This window comes from Lissotriton helveticus, chromosome 7, assembly GCF_964261635.1.
Source record: "Lissotriton helveticus chromosome 7, aLisHel1.1, whole genome shotgun sequence".
In the NCBI taxonomy this organism is placed as follows: Eukaryota; Metazoa; Chordata; class Amphibia; order Caudata; family Salamandridae; genus Lissotriton; species Lissotriton helveticus.
The window spans coordinates 572154103-572173872 of record NC_136068.1 but is presented as its reverse complement, the minus strand read 5'-3'; the positions used below and the strand labels follow the sequence as shown (position 1 = coordinate 572173872).

The window sequence follows — 19770 nt, the reverse complement described above, 5'->3', positions numbered from 1 at the left end:
TGCTGGTGAAAAAACTCATAAATTGTGGACACTCTAACCATTGAAGGAACTGCAAAATAGTGTATATTGGTACACTCTCACCCAAGGAAGGAGCCCACGGGTCACTGGGTACGAGCGGGCTAGCACAGTGAAGGAACTCATGGACACCTCTTCATGTTACACTCTCACCCAAGGAAGGAGCCCATGCGTCACTGAGTGCAGGTATGGCAGCACACTGTAGGAACTCATGGATACCTCCTCGTGTTACACTCTCATCCAAGGAAGGAGCTCACAGGTCACTGGGTACGAGAGGGGTAGCGCAGTGAAGGAGCACATGGATTCCTCCTCGTGTTACACTCTCAGCCAAGGAAGGAGCCCATGCGTCACTGAGTGCAGGTATGGCAGCACAGTGTAGGAACTCACAATACCTCCTTGTAATACACTCTCACCCAAGGAAGGAGCCCATGGGTCACTGAGTGCAGGTATTGTAGCACAGTGTAGGAACTCACAATATCTCCTCGTGTTAAACTCTCACCCAAGGAAGGAGCTCACAGGTCACTGGGTACGAGCGGGCTATCACAGTGAAGGAGCTCATGGACACCTCCTCATGTTACACTCTCAGCCAAGGAAGGAGCCCATGGGTCACTGAGTGCAGGTATTGTAGCACAGTGTAGGAACTCACGATATCTCCTCGTGTTAAACTCTCACCCAAGGAAGGAGCTCACAGGTCAATGGGTACGAGCGGGCTATCACAGTGAAGGAGCTCATGGACACCTCCTCATGTTACACTCTCAGCCAAGGAAGGAGCCCATGCGTCACTGAGTGCAGGTATGGCAGCACAGTGTAGGAACTCATGGATACCTCCTCGTGTTACACTCTCACCCAAGGAAGGAGCCCATGGGTCACTGAGTGCAGGTACGGCAGCACAGTGAAGGAACTCATGGATACCTTCTCGTGTTACACTCTCATCCAAGGAAGAAGCTCAAAGGTCACTGGGTACGAACAGGGTAGCACAGTGAAGGAGCTCATGGACACCTCTTCATGTTACACTCTCACCCAAGGAAGGACCCCATGGGTCACTGAGTGCAGGTATGGCAGCACAGTGTAGGAACTTGTGGAAAAGTAAATTTTGCCATGTTCTGTGTCCCTACGCCTCATCCATCATATGTTATGTGTGCATGACCAATATGCATATGTTATTCCCCATGTCTGATTAATGACGCAATTATAGTTGTGTCCACCTCTAGTATGCCAGTTTCCAGTCCTCGTGAATACTACGAATATTAGGCCTATGTAAAGCTACGTTGCCACGTTTCCCAGTGTGCACGTTATTTCATTATAAAGTTCCCGTTTCTAGGCCTCAAAAGGGCCTGGACATCAGATTCAGCTCCTGTCTCCTGAAGTCCTCGCTGAGGAGCGATACAGCCCCCACCTGTATCCTCGACCTTTCACTTACTTCCTGCCTCGCAGTGCCCGGTGCAGCCTGGCTCTGCCTCTGAGTCTGCCAAAAGTATGTTATAGTTCCAGTTATCAGTTCAGTCCTCCTTCTCTGCATTCCTAAGCTACTGAACTGCATCAATAGTTTCCGTCATTGTCTAGCCTTCAGGGCTCCATGTTAGAGAATACTGCATTTAATGGTCATTTAATATTCTTCATCACGCACTACATGTAGAATAATGCATGGTCCAGTCTTAGAATCAAGTTAGCCTTTCCCCTCTTGACTTCTAGTTTATATCAACATGTTCCCTAAACATCAGATACTAGATAGGGTTTAGGTACATGTCGCTCCGACCCTCCAGACTTTAGTCTCTGCTCCTAGCACAGAGTTCATAGCCCCCAGCTTCCCCTCGTAACACGTCATTGCCAGTTTGCGCGCACCATCAGGTTAGAGGTCCCGGCTCCTTAGGTAGCCCCCTCCTACGTTTCCGCCCCATTTATGACATATTCTGTTACGTCTGCACCACATGTCTATGTATACGCCCAGTTACACCTACTTTTACTCTTATCTTTCGCGACTGCTACGCGTCACGCCTTCTGCTCCACCCACTGCTACGCCTACTGCAATGTAATGCTATGTGTTTGCGTTATGTATATAAGTTCATGCATTGTTATTAGAAGTTAGCGCGCTCATCCCAGACCCAGCCCCGGCAGCTGCCGGGCCTCTCTAGCCCTGCCATTCTGTTCCTATGCAGGTTATCCTGATCCTGTCCTTATGCTGTAATAAACCTGCAGAAACTCCTACTACCTCGAATCTTGACTCTTATTTATTGAGCTATCTGTTATGATATATGCCTAGTCAAAAATAGGGTATTATTTATTTATTTACCACATAATGGCGCCCGAATAGGGACCTGCCCTTTCCCCACGCGTCGGTGAAGCCACGCCGACCCCCTGACCCTCTGCAGCCGTGACGGAACCATACCGGCCACGTGCAGATATTTCTGCTTCAAGTATCCCTCAGGCCCACGGAGGAGACGGAGGAGGCGGTCCAGCATCCAAACGAGACGGTGGAGGAACGCGGCGAGTCCCGACCAGAGCCCAAGCCGAGAGTCCAAGGTCCGAGGTATCCGGAGGCCCACCCGTAACTGAAGCCCGAAGTCCGTCCGTCGTCGTAGCAGTCCAGTCCGATCCGAGGCCTTCCGTTCCGTGCTGCCCGGTGAGTACCATTGCTGGGGTAGTATCTAGACAGGACCAATCTAAATTGACTCCTGGTCCGTGGGTTGGTGGTACCCAGACTCACAAACGAAGTGTTCACCTAGGTGGATACGGGTCTTGATGCGTCCCTTTATGGGACCGGTATGTTCCGTACTGTTACAGCAGTGCATCCAGTAACTCTGGTCTGTTCCGTTCTCGAGAAAATTCTTGTATTTCTGCTCTCAGTATTCCAGGTAATATTCTGTCCGAACTGTTATTTATAATGTTCTTCATGTATTTTAATGTTGTGGTATGAGTGTGACGTGATTTCGTGTTTATTGTGTATTGTATTTTGTCCAGATTACAGTTCAGTCATGCCTATATTTTCCAAGTTACGTCAGTTAAAAACTAGAAAGGGTTTATTAGAAGAAGCAGTTCCTGTTCCGCCGAGGGACAGTCCAGGTCATTTTATGTATCAGAAACATGGCATAAGTGCCATATTATATCTAGATTTATGGGTAGAGTATACCAAACAGTTAGAAGAAAAGTATAGATGGCCCGTATCGGGTACATGGGATGCCGAATGTATCATGCGAGTAGAAGAAGCATTATGGAAAAAGAAAGCCAGACAGTCACAGAAAGATGCCATCGAGTTATGGCGTAAAGAAGCGCATAGAAGAACCGAAAAGGAAGTCAGAAAGTCAGAGTTAAGTAGAGAATCCCAAGAACGAGCCCAAGAAAGAGAATTAATCGAGATAGGTGAACAAGTCAAAGCCGAACAGTTAGACAGACAGAGGCATGCCCTCATTAAGGGTATGTATCCTCTTCTTGCCGAGGGCTTGCCAAAAGCGACCCCAGAGGCATCCAGTAATTTCCCGCCACCATTAGTTCCGACCAAGCTACGTCACAAACCGACCGCAGCTGATATTTTTATTTCGTCCTATCTGGACGACACAGTCCCCGAATATGCAAATCCTGTTCACGCTCCGCCAGTTCCTGTAAATCAGGTAATTCCTGCTCTTCCAGACACCGGAGTACCTGCTACGGTACCCCCGGTCCAGCCAGCATTTCAACTTCCCGTTCCGCCACGAAGAATGTCCGTCGATGATTCTAGTTTAGGGGCCGCAGGAGGAGGTCCTCCTCAAACCCCGCCGCCACACAAGCGTTTAACGTTAGCCGAATTACATGCACAAGCGTCACAGCGTACGCCTAGACATCAGACTGTAGCAGAAATAAGAAAATCCCTTGCCGAATGTGTCTATGATCCAGTCCCAGGCGAGGATAATATGGTTTTATATTCGTTCCGTGTAAGAAAGGTGGCCGAGTATCTAGTCACCTTACCGAATATGAAAGAAGATCTAGACAGAATATATCGTTTCATCCGTACAGGGGATGATCCAGAAAGTATTCACGAAGCCATGTCTCAAAGGAAAGCCGAGATCCAGCTCATGATATTAAAGTTTCTGATTAATTGTCTAATAAGAGAACAAGATTACCCGTCTAAAGATTCTGCCGAAATGAGAATCCTGACAAGGTGGAGTGATAATATCGCCGAGGGTAAGCACAAGACCGTCGGTGCCATGGAAAGTATGTACAAGAAAATCCGTAAAGAAATAATAAAGATACACGAACAGCGTAAAGCAGCACAAGTAAGCGAGAAAGAAAGTATCTCCGATCCTGAAGAGGAAGACGACGAGAATCCCGCCAGAATAGCGTATGTAGGAAAACCTAGATTTCCAGATCGCCATTTACGCCTAGAACCCAAGTCTATTTTCCATCATTCAGCACCAGAACAAGGTTCTCTAGAACAAGTATTTCAAGCTACCGATCACATTCTGAAATCACGAATCGGTTATAGTGAGTTAAGTACCATGCATGAACAAGAACTAGCCCGATCAGCCGTCCGATGGATTACTGATTCTACCACTTTTCCAGACGAAATAGTGGCACAAATGTTTCTGAAACTGCCCCCAGCCGAGCAGCGACTGGTGGGAATGTATATGATTCAGCACCTCATTACTCTGTATGAGGGTCAACACTCTGATCCAGGTCCGTTACATGATATCCTGAACGAGTTACTCCAGTACAGATGGAAAGGTCTAGGTACCGATTTAATTAGTGTCATTCTAGAACAGCGTCACAAATATAGAACGTTCTTGAACCCGCATTTTGTTCATGTCTCACCCCCAGAAAGTAAACCATTTTACATAGACAGACAGAATCCGTTACGAGAAGTCCACCCAGTTAAAGGAACGGGTGGCGAAATGCAACGAGTGTTTGTATACACTCCAATCACAAAGATGGAACTCCTTGAAATGAAGAAATTAATTCCCTGTCATGACAAAGATCCAGCAGGGTTCCATCGAGAATTAAAAGACATGCTCCGTATGGGAGAATACACATACCCAGATATCATTAAAATGTTAAAGGTTCTGCTACCCGCAGGGGTGTATGAAAAGCTAAAGGAAAAAGAATGGGAGGTGGGAGAGAAAAAGATCGATTGGACAGTTCTAGAAGCTGAAGACAAGGCACGAGTACCAGGTACCGGTCTTGGAGATAAATGTAAAGAGTTACCAGAATTATTAATACAAGTTTTACCCAGATTATTGACAACGAGAAAAGAAGACTGGGATGCAATCTCAGCCTGTAAACAGAAACAAGACGAAGATATTAGTGATTTTTATTCTAGATTTGAAAAATGTTTCAGTATCAACAGTGGTCTCAAGACAAGTAGTGAGTCATACCCTCACCTTTTTGTTACTAAATTAGTCGAGAATTCAAGCCCACAAATTAAAAATCGAGTTTTGAAAGTCGAAAGCACCTGGCAAGCTAATACTCCGTCCCAGATGCTCCAGATGCTCCAGTACCACCAGAATAGAATCAGAGAAGAGCAAGAACACGAGAGAAAACGTATGAAAGACACGAAAATGAAAGTGCTAGTTGCACAATCTGTTCCTCAAGACAGTCAGAAGAGGGGTCCGAATCAAGCCAGTCATCCTGCAGCTCCCGTTAAAGGGAACTGCAATTATTGTAAACAGCCAGGTCATTTTATAAATGAGTGTGCAGTTCTGAAACACAACATAGCTACTGGTAAGACTAAAGAAAGACCGCGTCCGTCTAGACAAGAACAAGTTTCACAGATTCCTCAGCCACAGAATGCACAACAGACAGTTACAGTACCGCAGCCTATTGCTGCAACACAGCATGTTACATCGCAGATGTACCAGTATGCACAGTCTGAGTATCCAGAGTACCAGCCATATTCATGAAACAGCCTAGAGAGGGAGGTAGGCTTGCCTCTCATCGAGATACCTGTAGATCAAGAAGGTCCCTATGTTCACAGTCAAGTATTAGGGAAAGACAGAAAGTTTCTGATTGATACAGGGGCAAGTAGGACCACAATTAGTCATGCCGAAGTTCCAGGGGCTCCGCTCTCAGGCTCAAGAAATGTTTCCCTTGGATTTTCAGGAAAACCCATTGTAAATGAAATATCAAAGCCAGTTACTTTAGAAGTAGGTCCATTGTCCCGCACTACTGATCTGTTACTTACTAAGTCATGTCCAGAAAATCTATTAGGCATTAAAACACTGAAAGAGTTAGGTGCAGTCATATGCTGTTCCCCAGAGGGAATACGTCTGTTCCTACGTGACTTTAAGGGTCACTATGTATTACGAGATTTTGATTCAAGACTGTCTAAAGTTCCGCAGCATTTATGGGCGCAAGGTCCAACTGATGTAGGTTACATGCAAATCACACCCCATCGTGTGACTCTCAAACCAGGTGTAGTGTTACCGCGAATCAGACAGTACAGATTGCCACCTGAGGCTGTAGCAGCCTTATCCAAAATTATAGACGAGCTCATGGCACAAGGAGTAGTTGTAGAAACTGACTCCAATGTATGTAATTCTCCGATCATTCCAGTCATGAAACGTACTGATCCGAATGCACCCCCAGTATATCGATTAGTGATTGATTTACGAGAGCTTAACAAATGTATTATTCCGCAGTATCCAGTTGTCCCAGATATTTCCTCCCTGTTAACTGCTATTGATTCCGAAGCCACGTTCTTCACTGTCATAGACCTCAAGAATGCATTTTTTAGTGTTCCCATTCATCCAGACAGCCAGTTTCTTTTTGGATTCTGTTTAAATGGAAGGAGCTATATGTTCACACGCGCTCCTCAAGGTTTCACAGAAAGCCCTAGTATTTACAGTCAGGCACTTAAGAGACAACTAGATAACATTCACATGCCAACTGACACTGCCCTGCTCCAGTATGTCGATGATCTACTGATCACAGCCCGTTCTGAACGTACATGCGAGCGAGCATCCCTTACAGTTCTGTATTTCCTAGCCGAGATGGGGCACAAGGTGTCACCTTCGAAGCTTCAATTCTGTGTCCAGCAAGTGGTATACTTAGGACACTTGCTGTCCAAGAGGGGTAGGCAGTTGACACCAGACCGTATCCAGTTAATAGCGAGTCTTCCCCAGCCCAGAACCCAGAAGGAGGTACGTGCCTTTATCGGCCTTACTTCTTATTGTAGACAATGGATTCCCCAGTATGCATTTCTAGCCAAGCCACTGATACAGTTAACGACACAGGAGGCAGCCGTATCGACTGTTCTCCCTTGGACATCTGAACATACACTTAGTTTCAACGAGTTAAAGAAAGCTTTATGCCAAGCTCCAGTTCTAGCTACACCAAACTACAGTAAGCCTTTTACACTTTTCGTTACTGAACGTGAAGGTACAGCATTATCTGTTCTCACACAAGATCAAGCAGGTCAATACAAGCCCTGTGCTTATTTTTCGAGCACATTAGATCCAGTCGCCCAGGCATTGCCTGCGTGCCTCAAGTCAGTTGCCGCCACAGCACTAGCTATCAGACAAAGTGATTCCATAGTTTTAGGACACTCCCTGACAGTACAAGTCCCACATTCAGTAGAAGTTCTTTTAAACCGAACACAAACTCAGCACTTGACAATTGCACGTTTAACAGGTTATGAATTGACACTGTTCCAGCCACACATAGATATTAGACGCTGCAACGTCCTGAATCCTGCTACACTGTTACCATCAGTTAGTTCAAATTCTGCCACACACGACTGTGTGGAAGTAGTCAACATTACGACAAAGCCAAGACAAGATCTGACAGACATTCCGTTACCAGATCCTGACCTGACACTTTATGTGGATGGTTCATGTATGAGAACTAGTACAGGAGAACTAGTCGCCGCGTATGCAGTGACTACTGACACCGAAGTTATTGAAACACACCGTATTGATACCCTGTCCGCTCAAGCAGCAGAGCTAGTTGCTCTGACACAAGCCTGTATACACGCCAAGAACTTGAAAGTTAATGTTTACACAGATTCACGTTACGCATTTGGAGTTGTACACGACTTCGGAGTGCTCTGGCAAGAGAGAGGTTTCATGACTTCTCATGGAACCAAGATTCAGCATGGTCTCCTTATTCAAGCTCTGTTAGATGCCATACATTTACCGACATCTATTGCTATCATGAAATGTAAAGCACATACGAAAGTTACTGACATTATTTCTCAAGGTAATGATCTAGCAGACCGTACAGCCAAGCTTACAGCACAGACTCCAGACATTCAAGCTAATCCGACACAGACACATACTCCAGACCCGGCTACATGTATGACAGTTAAGGACCCTACACAGGATGTCATAGACATCCAGTTACATGCTACTCCCGATGAAATCAAGAAATGGTCTGAACAAGGAGGGGTCCAGACAGATCAAGGATGGTTAACGAAGGGTAGAGCCACATGGTTTCTCCCCGACTCTATGGTTCAAGTCATCATTAATACCGCACATAGTCCAGCACATTTAGGAGAAAAAGCTATGTTAGACAGTATCCAGAACATTTGGTTCAACAAGCATTTACGAGCTGCAGCCAAGCAGAAAGTCCGTACCTGTATGATATGTTGTCAGTTTAATCCAGGTAAAAGTGTCCCGGTGGAACAAGGTGGTTTCCAGCCTCCTGACCACCCTTTTGAAGTCCTCCAGATGGATTATATTCAGATGGAGCGATGTCGAGGTTTCAAGTATGTCCTTGTAGTTGTATGCGCTTTGTCCAGATGGACAGAAGCATATCCAGTCCCAGATTACACAGCCGCGACCACTGCCAAGCAGTTGGTTCGTGAGTTTTTCCCTAGATATGGACTCCCTAGAGTCGTATATTCTGATAACGGTCAGCCATTCTCATCTGAACTCATGAAGCACGTTTCCCTGTTGTTAGGGTACCAGTGGAAGTTCCATTGTGTACGCCATCCTGAAGCAGCCGGTCTAGTAGAGAGACATAATCAGACCCTGAAAATCCGCATTGCAAAAGTCTGTAAAGAAAAAGGTGTGGACTGGCTAGTAGCCCTGCCAGTCGCTTTATTTTATATGCGCATGGTCGCACATTCCAGATCAGGTCTGTCCCCGTATGAGGTCGTATTCGGCCGCCCCCCTAACATGTGGGGTACTCCTAGACCCCGAAGTATTACTGATGTTTCATGTAATATGCTGACAGATTACCTAGCTTCCTTGATGTCTGCCCTCAACTCATGTCGTTCACAGGTTGCCGCCGCATTTCCAGACAATACCGAGGTGGCACCGCATGAAATCGTTCCAGGTTCCCTGGTGATGGTCCGAAATTTTGACAGATCAAGTCCGCTGGAGCCACGTTGGAAGGAGCCTCGTCAGGTCCTCCTCACCACCCGTACAGCCGTGAAGTTGGAAGGCCGAAAAGGATGGTTACACCTTTCTCACGTTAAACTTTTCAATGGACTGAAACCCGTTTCTAAACACATTTCCAAGGATTCCCAGGATTTTAAAGACTGCCAAACTATTGCTCTTAAGGACTGTCCCGCAAAAGACATTGTTACAACCCCTTCCCTGTTAGAGAAAACTCCGCAGCAGGAGTATAAGTTAAAGCTCCGGTCTAGTAAAATAAGTCAGTCAGTTTGATTGTCTAAGTCCTCCCCTAGGTGAAACGGTTAGACTGTTTCTGACATGTATAAAATAGACCCCCATAGTGAGAGAGTCAGTCAAAGCTCAATTCAATGTATCGTTTTTCTAAGTTTCATATTATTCATCAGCATTTTGATTTCCTGCACCAGTTATGCATTTTTCCTGTATTTTTCAGTTCCTCATGTAAATAAGTCTGCTAATGTTACAGTAGAGCACACGTTTAGTGATCTGCCTCCTCACGAATATTCATACCGCCTCGCTATGCGTAACAATTCATTTATCCGCATGTTACATTACTCACACCAGACCAGCAATGCCACTAATTGTTGGGTGTGTGGTCGACTCCCCCCTTTCCAGACCCCGAAGGGAGTTCTGCCACTCTTTCCTTATCCATTCTCACATAATGGTTCATGTGGAGCATGGTCCACGTTAACGTCATCCTCAACAGATATGTCTTTTCTTAACAGTACATGTTTTCCAGACAAGCAAGGTCTCCCCCACAGAACAGGTTTAGATCTAGAAAATGAAGTGTATAATTTAGGTAATTATTCGTCGAATTTTATGGTCCTGAATGTTCAGTCTGATACTACTCCAGACTCACCTGCTATTTCAGTACTACCAGTCAAAGGCGAATTATGTGTCCGAAATAAGGGTTCTGTACATGTAGGACATAGTGATTGTACTACTATTATCAAGTATAGTGACAGTGGGAAATCTATTTTTAAAGCTTCACGTCATTCTTATTTTGTTTGTGGTCAAACTGCATATGTTCATCTGCCCCCCGATTGGGAGGGAACCTGTTACATTGCCTTCCTACTGCCACCTGTTTTTCTAGCCCCACCTGATTACCATAGGAATTCCTTCCTAGTACACACTAGACACAAGAGATATCCCCCGATTGTCGATTATACTGAAACTGCCGCAGAGCAATTCATTGATATTGATAAAGGTGTTTTCCCTTATTTAGGCACAGTTATAAACAGTAAGCTAATCCGTAGGTTAACAAGAACCCTTGAAGCTGTAGTAGATGAGACTGCCTCCGCTCTAGGTAACTTAACCGAAGAGCAATCCTTTATGAGAATTGTCGTTTTACAGAATCGTCTCGTCCTTGACGTCATACTGGCCGATAGGGGCGGGGCCTGTAGACTCATCGGATCCAGTTGTTGCATTTTCATTCCAAATAACGCGCCGTCTGTTTATTCAGCTATAACCAGACTTCATAAAATTGCCCATCTGCTACACCAAGATCCAGGCACCTGGACATGGTCCGGTTGGTTCTGGAATATAATTTCCGCCTGGGGATGGAAAGTCCTGTCTTTTCTAGGCATTGCAGTAGCGATCATATTCAGCTGCTGTCTCTGTATACAATGTGGCCCTGCGATTTGCGGCATTTGTGCTACCTCTTGTATTCCTAGTCCCAAGCCCCGTTCTAAATCTCGTTCCAAGACAATTCGAGACGAGCAAATGGTACTATATGAAATGATAGATGGTATCATGAATATTGATGTTTCCTGATGGAAACGTAGTGACAAGGAGGGAATGTGGAAAAGTAAATTTTGCCATGTTCTGTGTCCCTACGCCTCATCCATCATATGTTATGTGTGCATGACCAATATGCATATGTTATTCCCCATGTCTGATTAATGACGCAATTATAGTTGTGTCCACCTCTAGTATGCCAGTTTCCAGTCCTCGTGAATACTACGAATATTAGGCCTATGTAAAGCTACGTTGCCACGTTTCCCAGTGTGCACGTTATTTCATTATAAAGTTCCCGTTTCTAGGCCTCAAAAGGGCCTGGACATCAGATTCAGCTCCTGTCTCCTGAAGTCCTCGCTGAGGAGCGATACAGCCCCCACCTGTATCCTCGACCTTTCACTTACTTCCTGCCTCGCAGTGCCCGGTGCAGCCTGGCTCTGCCTCTGAGTCTGCCAAAAGTATGTTATAGTTCCAGTTATCAGTTCAGTCCTCCTTCTCTGCATTCCTAAGCTACTGAACTGCATCAATAGTTTCCGTCATTGTCTAGCCTTCAGGGCTCCATGTTAGAGAATACTGCATTTAATGGTCATTTAATATTCTTCATCACGCACTACATGTAGAATAATGCATGGTCCAGTCTTAGAATCAAGTTAGCCTTTCCCCTCTTGACTTCTAGTTTATATCAACATGTTCCCTAAACATCAGATACTAGATAGGGTTTAGGTACATGTCGCTCCGACCCTCCAGACTTTAGTCTCTGCTCCTAGCACAGAGTTCATAGCCCCCAGCTTCCCCTCGTAACACGTCATTGCCAGTTTGCGCGCACCATCAGGTTAGAGGTCCCGGCTCCTTAGGTAGCCCCCTCCTACGTTTCCGCCCCATTTATGACATATTCTGTTACGTCTGCACCACATGTCTATGTATACGCCCAGTTACACCTACTTTTACTCTTATCTTTCGCGACTGCTACGCGTCACGCCTTCTGCTCCACCCACTGCTACGCCTACTGCAATGTAATGCTATGTGTTTGCGTTATGTATATAAGTTCATGCATTGTTATTAGAAGTTAGCGCGCTCATCCCAGACCCAGCCCCGGCAGCTGCCGGGCCTCTCTAGCCCTGCCATTCTGTTCCTATGCAGGTTATCCTGATCCTGTCCTTATGCTGTAATAAACCTGCAGAAACTCCTACTACCTCGAATCTTGACTCTTATTTATTGAGCTATCTGTTATGATATATGCCTAGTCAAAAATAGGGTATTATTTATTTATTTACCACACTCACGATACCTCCTCGTGTTAAACTCTCATTCAGGGAAGGAGCACCTGCGTCACTGAGTACAGGCGTTACAGCACTGTGTAGGAACTCATAGCTAGCTCCTCGTGTTACACTCTCCCCTATTCAAGGAGCTCAGAGATATAGGTCTGTCACATTCTCAATAGTGGAAGGACTCCGGGAAAGAGGAGTGTGTTACACTCCCACATTCTAATGCACACACACAGTTACAAAGTAAAGTGTCTCTTTTCCACTTTAAATCTGACGGAGAATTACAATGGGGAGAAAGATGCCGGCAGACACATATAAAATTTCAGCTGTTAATGTTGGAAAAAAGTGACAGAAATGGTATTGAAAAAAATGTTGAGTTGTGGGCCATTCAAAAATCGGGGAAATGTATTGAGGGTAACTTCCCTCTGAAGTCTGTGCATGCCATCTTTCCCATCCTGCAGCACAATTGCACAACATTCTATATATGTGAGGGTTTCTATGTGCTTGGGGTGCTCGGCATGGCACATTAGCCCATATTTATGGAGGACTCCACAGGATCTGATCGCCAGGCCCCCTATATATCAGGTGCCACTTACTCTACAGACGAAGCACTCAGGATGCCAGAGGGCGTTGAGGGCAGAGATGTAGTTTTCTAAGATGGCCTTGGCACAGCCATGGCAGCGAGTGGCGAACAGCTCGTGGAAGTCCTGACGGCAGTACTGCTTCCCATCCTTCTCATGAAACCCTGTATGGTGGCAAGAAACATAGGGTACATCAGCAACCAGCAGGAGGCAGCCCACCTTTCTCAAGCTCTACCTATCCCACTGTGAAGAGGTAAGTTGGATCTTTCATTTTCCACATCCTGACAGGCAAAGTCTGTCCTTTTACATAACACAACTCTTCCACACAGGGGAAGCCATGCGCTCTCACTTTTCCCTTCACCCTCACGGGCATCACATCTTCCATCTTGATTGAAACAGAGGGCCATCTCACCTATTACCTCTCACTCATTTGAACGTGGTAAGGAGCAATTTGACTTTTTACCTTTTCCCTTCACCCCCCAATAATTCTTCTTCATTGACCATTGACCTCAGGAGCAGAAAATCTTGTGTTGCAAAGTTACCCCTTTTTTAAAACCTGATTGACATATTTAACTTTCCTATAAGGCTATAGCATATGGTGGAGATGGACACTCATGGCATTAAAAGTTATATGCCACTTGGGGACTGCAGCACCTATTGTGACATCCACTACAGTGACAGTGAAAACAAAGTTTCAAGCCTACCCTGTGTAGCCTGACTGCAGCAGCTTGAACTCTGCTACAAAGACATGTCAAAGCACCATTTTGACAGGTAAGCAAAGCTGATTTAAATATTACATAAGTCACACCTAAGCATATCTTGCTGCTCACATGGTCGGGTGGGTAATATTTAAGAGTGGAAAGTATGTGACATTAGAATTGACAAGTCCCCTCAGTGACTTGGCCTAAGAGAGCATTGTCACTGGTCAGACTATAATTGGCACATAGAAAAGGTCAAAGGATAGATTATATACTTTAATCTATAATGTTAGACCTGTGCCAATTACAGACTCCATTCAAAGATGTATTTTTTCATTAAAAACCCAATCTGATGGTGACATAAGATTTGTATTAAATATCTGAGAAATGTAACTTTTAGGAAGTTACATTTACTCTGCCTGAAGCTGCTGGAAGCTAATTTGCATTAGCTCAAATGCAAATGTTCACACTAAGGGCTTGATTTATTATTTGGTGGCTGGCCCATCGTTCCGCCAAGGGGACGGAGCAAATTGCTCCATCCCTATGGCAGAGGGACCATCCACCAAATGTATAAATGAGCAGGCGGTCATTTATGATGCATTGTCAGACTCAGAAACCACTGTCACAGTGGTTCCTTCCTATGCATTTCGCTGTTTGGTGCAGGTCTGTATCAACATGATACAGCTGCGCACCAATTTTTAAAACATTTTTTTTATTCTCAAAAAGAAAATTGTTATACAGGATTGAATTTTTTTAAATACAAAATGTAATGCTACCCTCGCCATGGGAGTCATCTCCCAAGGAGGGGGAAGCCTTATGAGCATTTTACTGTACTTCATCGCCAGGGTGTGCCTGATGGTGATGGACAGTAAAAATGTTGCTATATGTCCACCCATCCTGATTGGGTGAGTAGAGATATAGTCATTTCTCCAACAGCCCTTACTCTGTCGGCCGACGGATAGGTCTGGCTATGGCGGTGATACAGTAAGTCACTGCCGTAGTCAAATCTATGGTCCACCTGCATTTAAATCGAGCGGGCCATTATGTTGCCAATAAGGATACTCTGTTGCTATTTTAGCTTACATATAAATCAGGCCCTAATACTTGGTCGAAATGAGGTGGGAAAGAGGTGCGAAATCCCTCCTAGGAGCTACACAATATGTTGACTTCAAAGGGCAGAGATTATTCCTGAGCTCAGCAGAATATGCACGGTGGGGTTGTTGGCATCCTTTTGACACTACAGTGTAAAATCCTGCCTGGCAGGTCTGCTTAAGTCACATGGAGCACTTTGGCACACTTGAAAAGAAGAGAATAGGATGCCAGGACAATTCTTGTGTATCCATTGTCTGGGTGCTGTAGGGCGCTGCCTTTGTCCTACCAGACTTCTGTTTCCTTGTTTGTTTTGCATGCAGAGCCTGCTTCAAATTGGATTTTAGTTTTAGATGCGGGAGGACACTGGGGATTCCCATAGTGCTCTTCTTTACACACCTACCACACTCAAAGCCCAAGTTCAGTGTGGCCAAATACTTTCGCCATCTTGAAAATGCCATGTCACATTAAATTTGTTTGCTTGTTGGCAGCAAGGCAAACAGGAACTACTGAAAAAGTGGGAAGTGTTGACCTTGGAAACTTTAACTCCATTGGTTAGGGCATGCCCAGGAGTCACCTCCACTTACTAGCTTGTGCCAGGCATAAATGTAGCATCTCCAGGAACCCTCTTCATAACACTTTCTGGACCTATAGAAGAACAGAAGAGAACTGGACCTGGTCTCGGTGACCTGTGAGGAGTTCTGAAGGGCTGAACTTGTTCCCCCATGGACCCAGTACAAGGAAGTGGGCTCGAAGGGTCAGTTGGCTGACCTCCTGATTGGCTACAGGGGCACAAAATTCAGCGATTCCCAGCTGACTAGTGGCAACTGTAACTTGGACTGAACTTTGTTGGTGGCCATTGTCTAACACTCTGAAAGTCTTTAGATACCATCCCTAATGGGACTTATACATTTACTCCTGTGGTTGAATGGGCACCGGAAAAAGTTTAGAAACGTTTGAAAACTTTGATTACAAAGCTCCATAGCCAAAAGGGCCTTCCGCAAACCCAATCTGCAGTTCCACTACTACATCAGATTGAATTTCAGGTTCATCACCCTCCAACATCTGTCAAAAAATGACAAAGATCCTTTCTGTTTTGGGAATAGGAATTTTTTCTAGCAAAAGTCTCAAAAGCTTCAGAGCCTTTGCGGGATCAACCTGCTGCAGGTATCCAACCAACAGTTCCATTGATACGGCTACAATCTCAGATTTGTTCCATGGGGAGACAACTTTTCCTTTAGAAAAATGACCAAGTCTCTTTTTGGATTAGGACTTTGAAACATTTTCAAACTTTTTGACTGCCAGACTTTCACCGGGTCCAATCCACTTGTATTCGAACAGGGCTCCACTGGGGTCAGCCTCAAATTGCGCCAAGGTCCCGGTCTATCACTTCCATGGTCTATTTTTGTCGCTTTGTGCTTTTTGGCTCTATATCTACTTAAATCTTTAAGAATTCATGTCTCCAGTTCCACTAATTGAATTTTTGTCATTTGGTCTTATTGTACACATAATATGTTTCTCTTTATTTTAAAATTGTTGGTGGAATTTTATTGTGTTTCGTGTGACTTTTTCTATTGTATATACACTGCTTAAATTACCCATTGCATTTAAACCCAACTGCTTTGTGCCACGTTACCAGGGATGGAGCACAGGTTTATTTTATTTAACTTGTGTGACATCTAGTAGTTGATGTGTTATACTTTGAGGTGGACAAGTAAAGTAATGATCCACTTTCCTAAACTTGCTAATTCTGCAACCCCATCACATTAACCCATGCCTCTTTACTATAGCCACACCGCGTCATGAGCACAGCTTCATTCACTCCTTAAAAAATGTACACTCAAGCACTCATTTATTCATTTCCTAGTGAAAGACAGAGAAAGATAAGAGTCTGTTCCCAGATCCTACCGTCTTCCCCAAAGGGTCTTCCACATTTAACGCAGCAGAAGTGCTCTGGATGCCAGTTCTTGTCCAGAGCGGTCACCATTTTCTAAAAGAAACATAAAAAGAATTAATCAGAAAGCATATCAAATGAAAAAACGTTTGAAGTGGAGACATCAGTTATGTAAGACATCTTCCCATGATCAATGCATAAAGGCCTCTTTCACAAGGCAGTGCTGAGAACATGGAAAGGGGCATGATACAAAACTGAGGACAAGGTGTCACTATTCGGCAAGCCACCACAAGCTGCCATGTAAACTTTTTGGAGACCACCCCCAGGCAACACTGAACGTTTACAAAGAGTTTCCATGATGACAAAGAGCATCACACTTTACAGAGAAAATTGAAACTCAATGAAGAGCACCAAACTATCATACAAGATTCTAAACAAGCAGAGTGTCAAACTTTTACAGAGAGGATCAAACTGTCCAAATAACATCAAACTTCAACAAAAGAACTGAAACATTACAAAAAGAATTCACGCTTACAAACAGCTTACAAACAGCATCAGGCTTACAGACATCATTTGAAACTGCAAAAGAACACCAAATTATTACACCAAGTTTTGAAACTTACTATGGGTGTCAAACTTTACAAAGAGCATCAAACATTACAAAGAACATCGGACTTTACAAATATCAGACTGCACAAATAGCACCGAAGCTTTACAAAGAGTATCCACACATACAAAAAGCATAATACTTGACAGAGAGCATGGAAACTCTGCAAAGAGCACCCATTTATTACACTGAGTTTAGAATCATAACAAGGATCAAGCTCTACAAAGTGTATCAGACATTACAAAGGGCATCAAAACGTTACGGAGAGTGCTGAAATGTTACAGCTAGCATAGAAACATTAAAAGTTTACAAGATGTATTGAAATATAAAAAGAGCACACAAACATTACAAGAAGCACTGTACCTTGCTTAAACCATGGAAACGTGACGTAACTTTGAAATTGTGATAACAGACTTACAAAGCACATTAAAACTTTGCAAAGAGCATACAACTAAGGGGCTGATTTGGAGTATAGTGGGTGAAGGCTACTCTATTAAAATGGCAGAGGACATTGCCCCCACCATCCAGAGAGACCGCCTCCCAACGTATTTAGAGTTGTCCACCAGCCTCGCGGGCAACTCCAAACATTGGGAACAACCACTGTCACAGCGGTTCCTGTCAATGTTGTAAGACCTTAATTCCCATCAAACATGGTAGCTGCCCCTCAAACATTTACAGTCTTTAATTTTTCAAAACCAAATTCGCAAAGGTAGAGTTTGATTTTGAAAAATGAAAAATTAATGTCCCCTACACCATTGGATTTTTCTTCCATGCTGTGGGGGACATTTTTCTTTTTTTACTGTCCCTCATTTCAATGTTTTCCAGGCCGTGAAGAGAGCAAAACAAAGACATCCAATTGCCCACTCTAAATTAAGTGGGCAGTTGGATGGCTGACTTGCGATGACACTTATTCTGTCGGGCCATCAGAGGAGTATGTTGGCGATGGAGCCAAAGTAGGCTCAGACATCAGTACTCCATGGGTACTCAGTCACCGTTGCAATGAAGTAGCCTCTCTGCCAAACTCTAAATCATGCATATGGTTCATAGAAACATAACAAACAGCATTGTAATGTTTTAAAATATTTTTTGAAATTTACAAACAGTACACATAAAATATACAAATGTACATTAAACTCTGCAAAAAGAACAGAAATTATACATAATTCATGGGAACACTGGAAAGCACTTTGAGGTGTACAAGGAGCCTCATAACTTTACAAAACCTACTGAACTAACACGCAGCCTCGGCCGCTGCAGGAAAGAACAGTGGGTGGTGGGGCCGGCTGGGGGAGGATTTCCAGTGACGACCACAAGGGAATATTAAATAAAAAATTAAGTTCCACTTGTGGTCGTCTCTCGAAATCCCCCCAAGTCGGCCCCACCGCCCCATCGCTCTTACCTGCAGTGGCTGCTAACAAAGAGCACTGACACTCTACACAAAGTATTTGGAGTTGTGAAATTACAAAAATCCCAAAAAGTTTACAAATTGCAGTGTAACTAGAACAAGCATTTAAGTTACATGAACAGCATTTAAATATTGGAAAGAATGGATAAAAACGTATCCAATCAACAAAACATGTTGGAAATGTAAGGCCTTTCAAACTTTAGAAAAGCCAGTGGTCCTTTCTAAATGCATTGAAAAGTAGAAAAATATTCAAACTTTATCTAGGTTGCCTTTATGAGTACAATGCAATTTCCTATTCTGCTAAAAATTATGTTGGCAGTCGGGTGAGTGTCTGACCGCAATCGCCTAGGAGTAGGGGACCGCCCGACAAGACTTCTGAAGTCTTACTGCCCAATTACAATCTGTCCCTAGGCTGGCGGGCGGAAAAGTGCTCAATACCACTGCAGCTTGTGCTGTGGTCCTGGAAAAGGGCTGCAGCACAAGCCGCAGTGTTATTGAGCACTTTGTGCCTGGCAAACGGTGCATGAATGAGTGTGGAGGCACTACATGTGCCCCTGGGCCACATTACAGTGGTCTACGGGGGACGGGGACCCTGTTTTGGGCCCCACAGCCCCTTTCTGGCTGCTTGTTCATGGCAGTGGGACTGCCATGAACAGGCAGTCGGAACGGGATAGCCTTATCCCTACGGCGGTGCCTGCGCAGGCACTGCCCCATTGTAGGGATTAAAAATCCGCCCGTCCTCCCGACGGGATCTCTAACCCTGCTGGTAGCTGCTGTTCTACCCTGACCTCTGCAGTGCGACAGGCTGCATTGGAATGCAACAGTCGGACCGATGGCCTAGATGGTGGGGTGCCTGTCTGTGGCGGTCGGCCTGCCACCGTAATAAAGGCCTTTGTTTCTGGATGAACTGGGACTTACAAGCAAAGCAAGGATACTACATGTCTGGTAATTCCTATCTCCATGGATACTTCACCACCCGAAAGCTAGTGAAATGACCAGCTGCAAAAACAATGCAGAAAAAATGGGGAATTTGCACAGGAATTCAGTGAGGTATTCCTAATTATCATGGCAATTTCCCATTTGTCTGGGAAAGTGGGGCAAAGCTTGGAATCCTGCAGCATTCTTGTGTTCCAAAATTTCTAGTGAGAGAATACAA

General features: G+C 44.6%; 1 protein-coding gene across 1 annotated transcript in view; it reads right to left on the bottom strand.

The window, feature by feature from the left end:
* TGFB1I1 (transforming growth factor beta 1 induced transcript 1) overlaps positions 1-19770 on the bottom strand; it is a 179241-nt gene that overhangs the window by 7585 nt on the left and 151886 nt on the right. The window contains exons 9-10 of the mRNA XM_078652690.1: positions 16617-16698; positions 12937-13085 (exon numbers count right to left, since the gene is read on the bottom strand). Of these exons, the coding sequence (XP_078508816.1) occupies positions 12937-13085; positions 16617-16698 (231 nt within the window). The remainder of the gene's footprint in view (positions 1-12936; positions 13086-16616; positions 16699-19770) is intronic.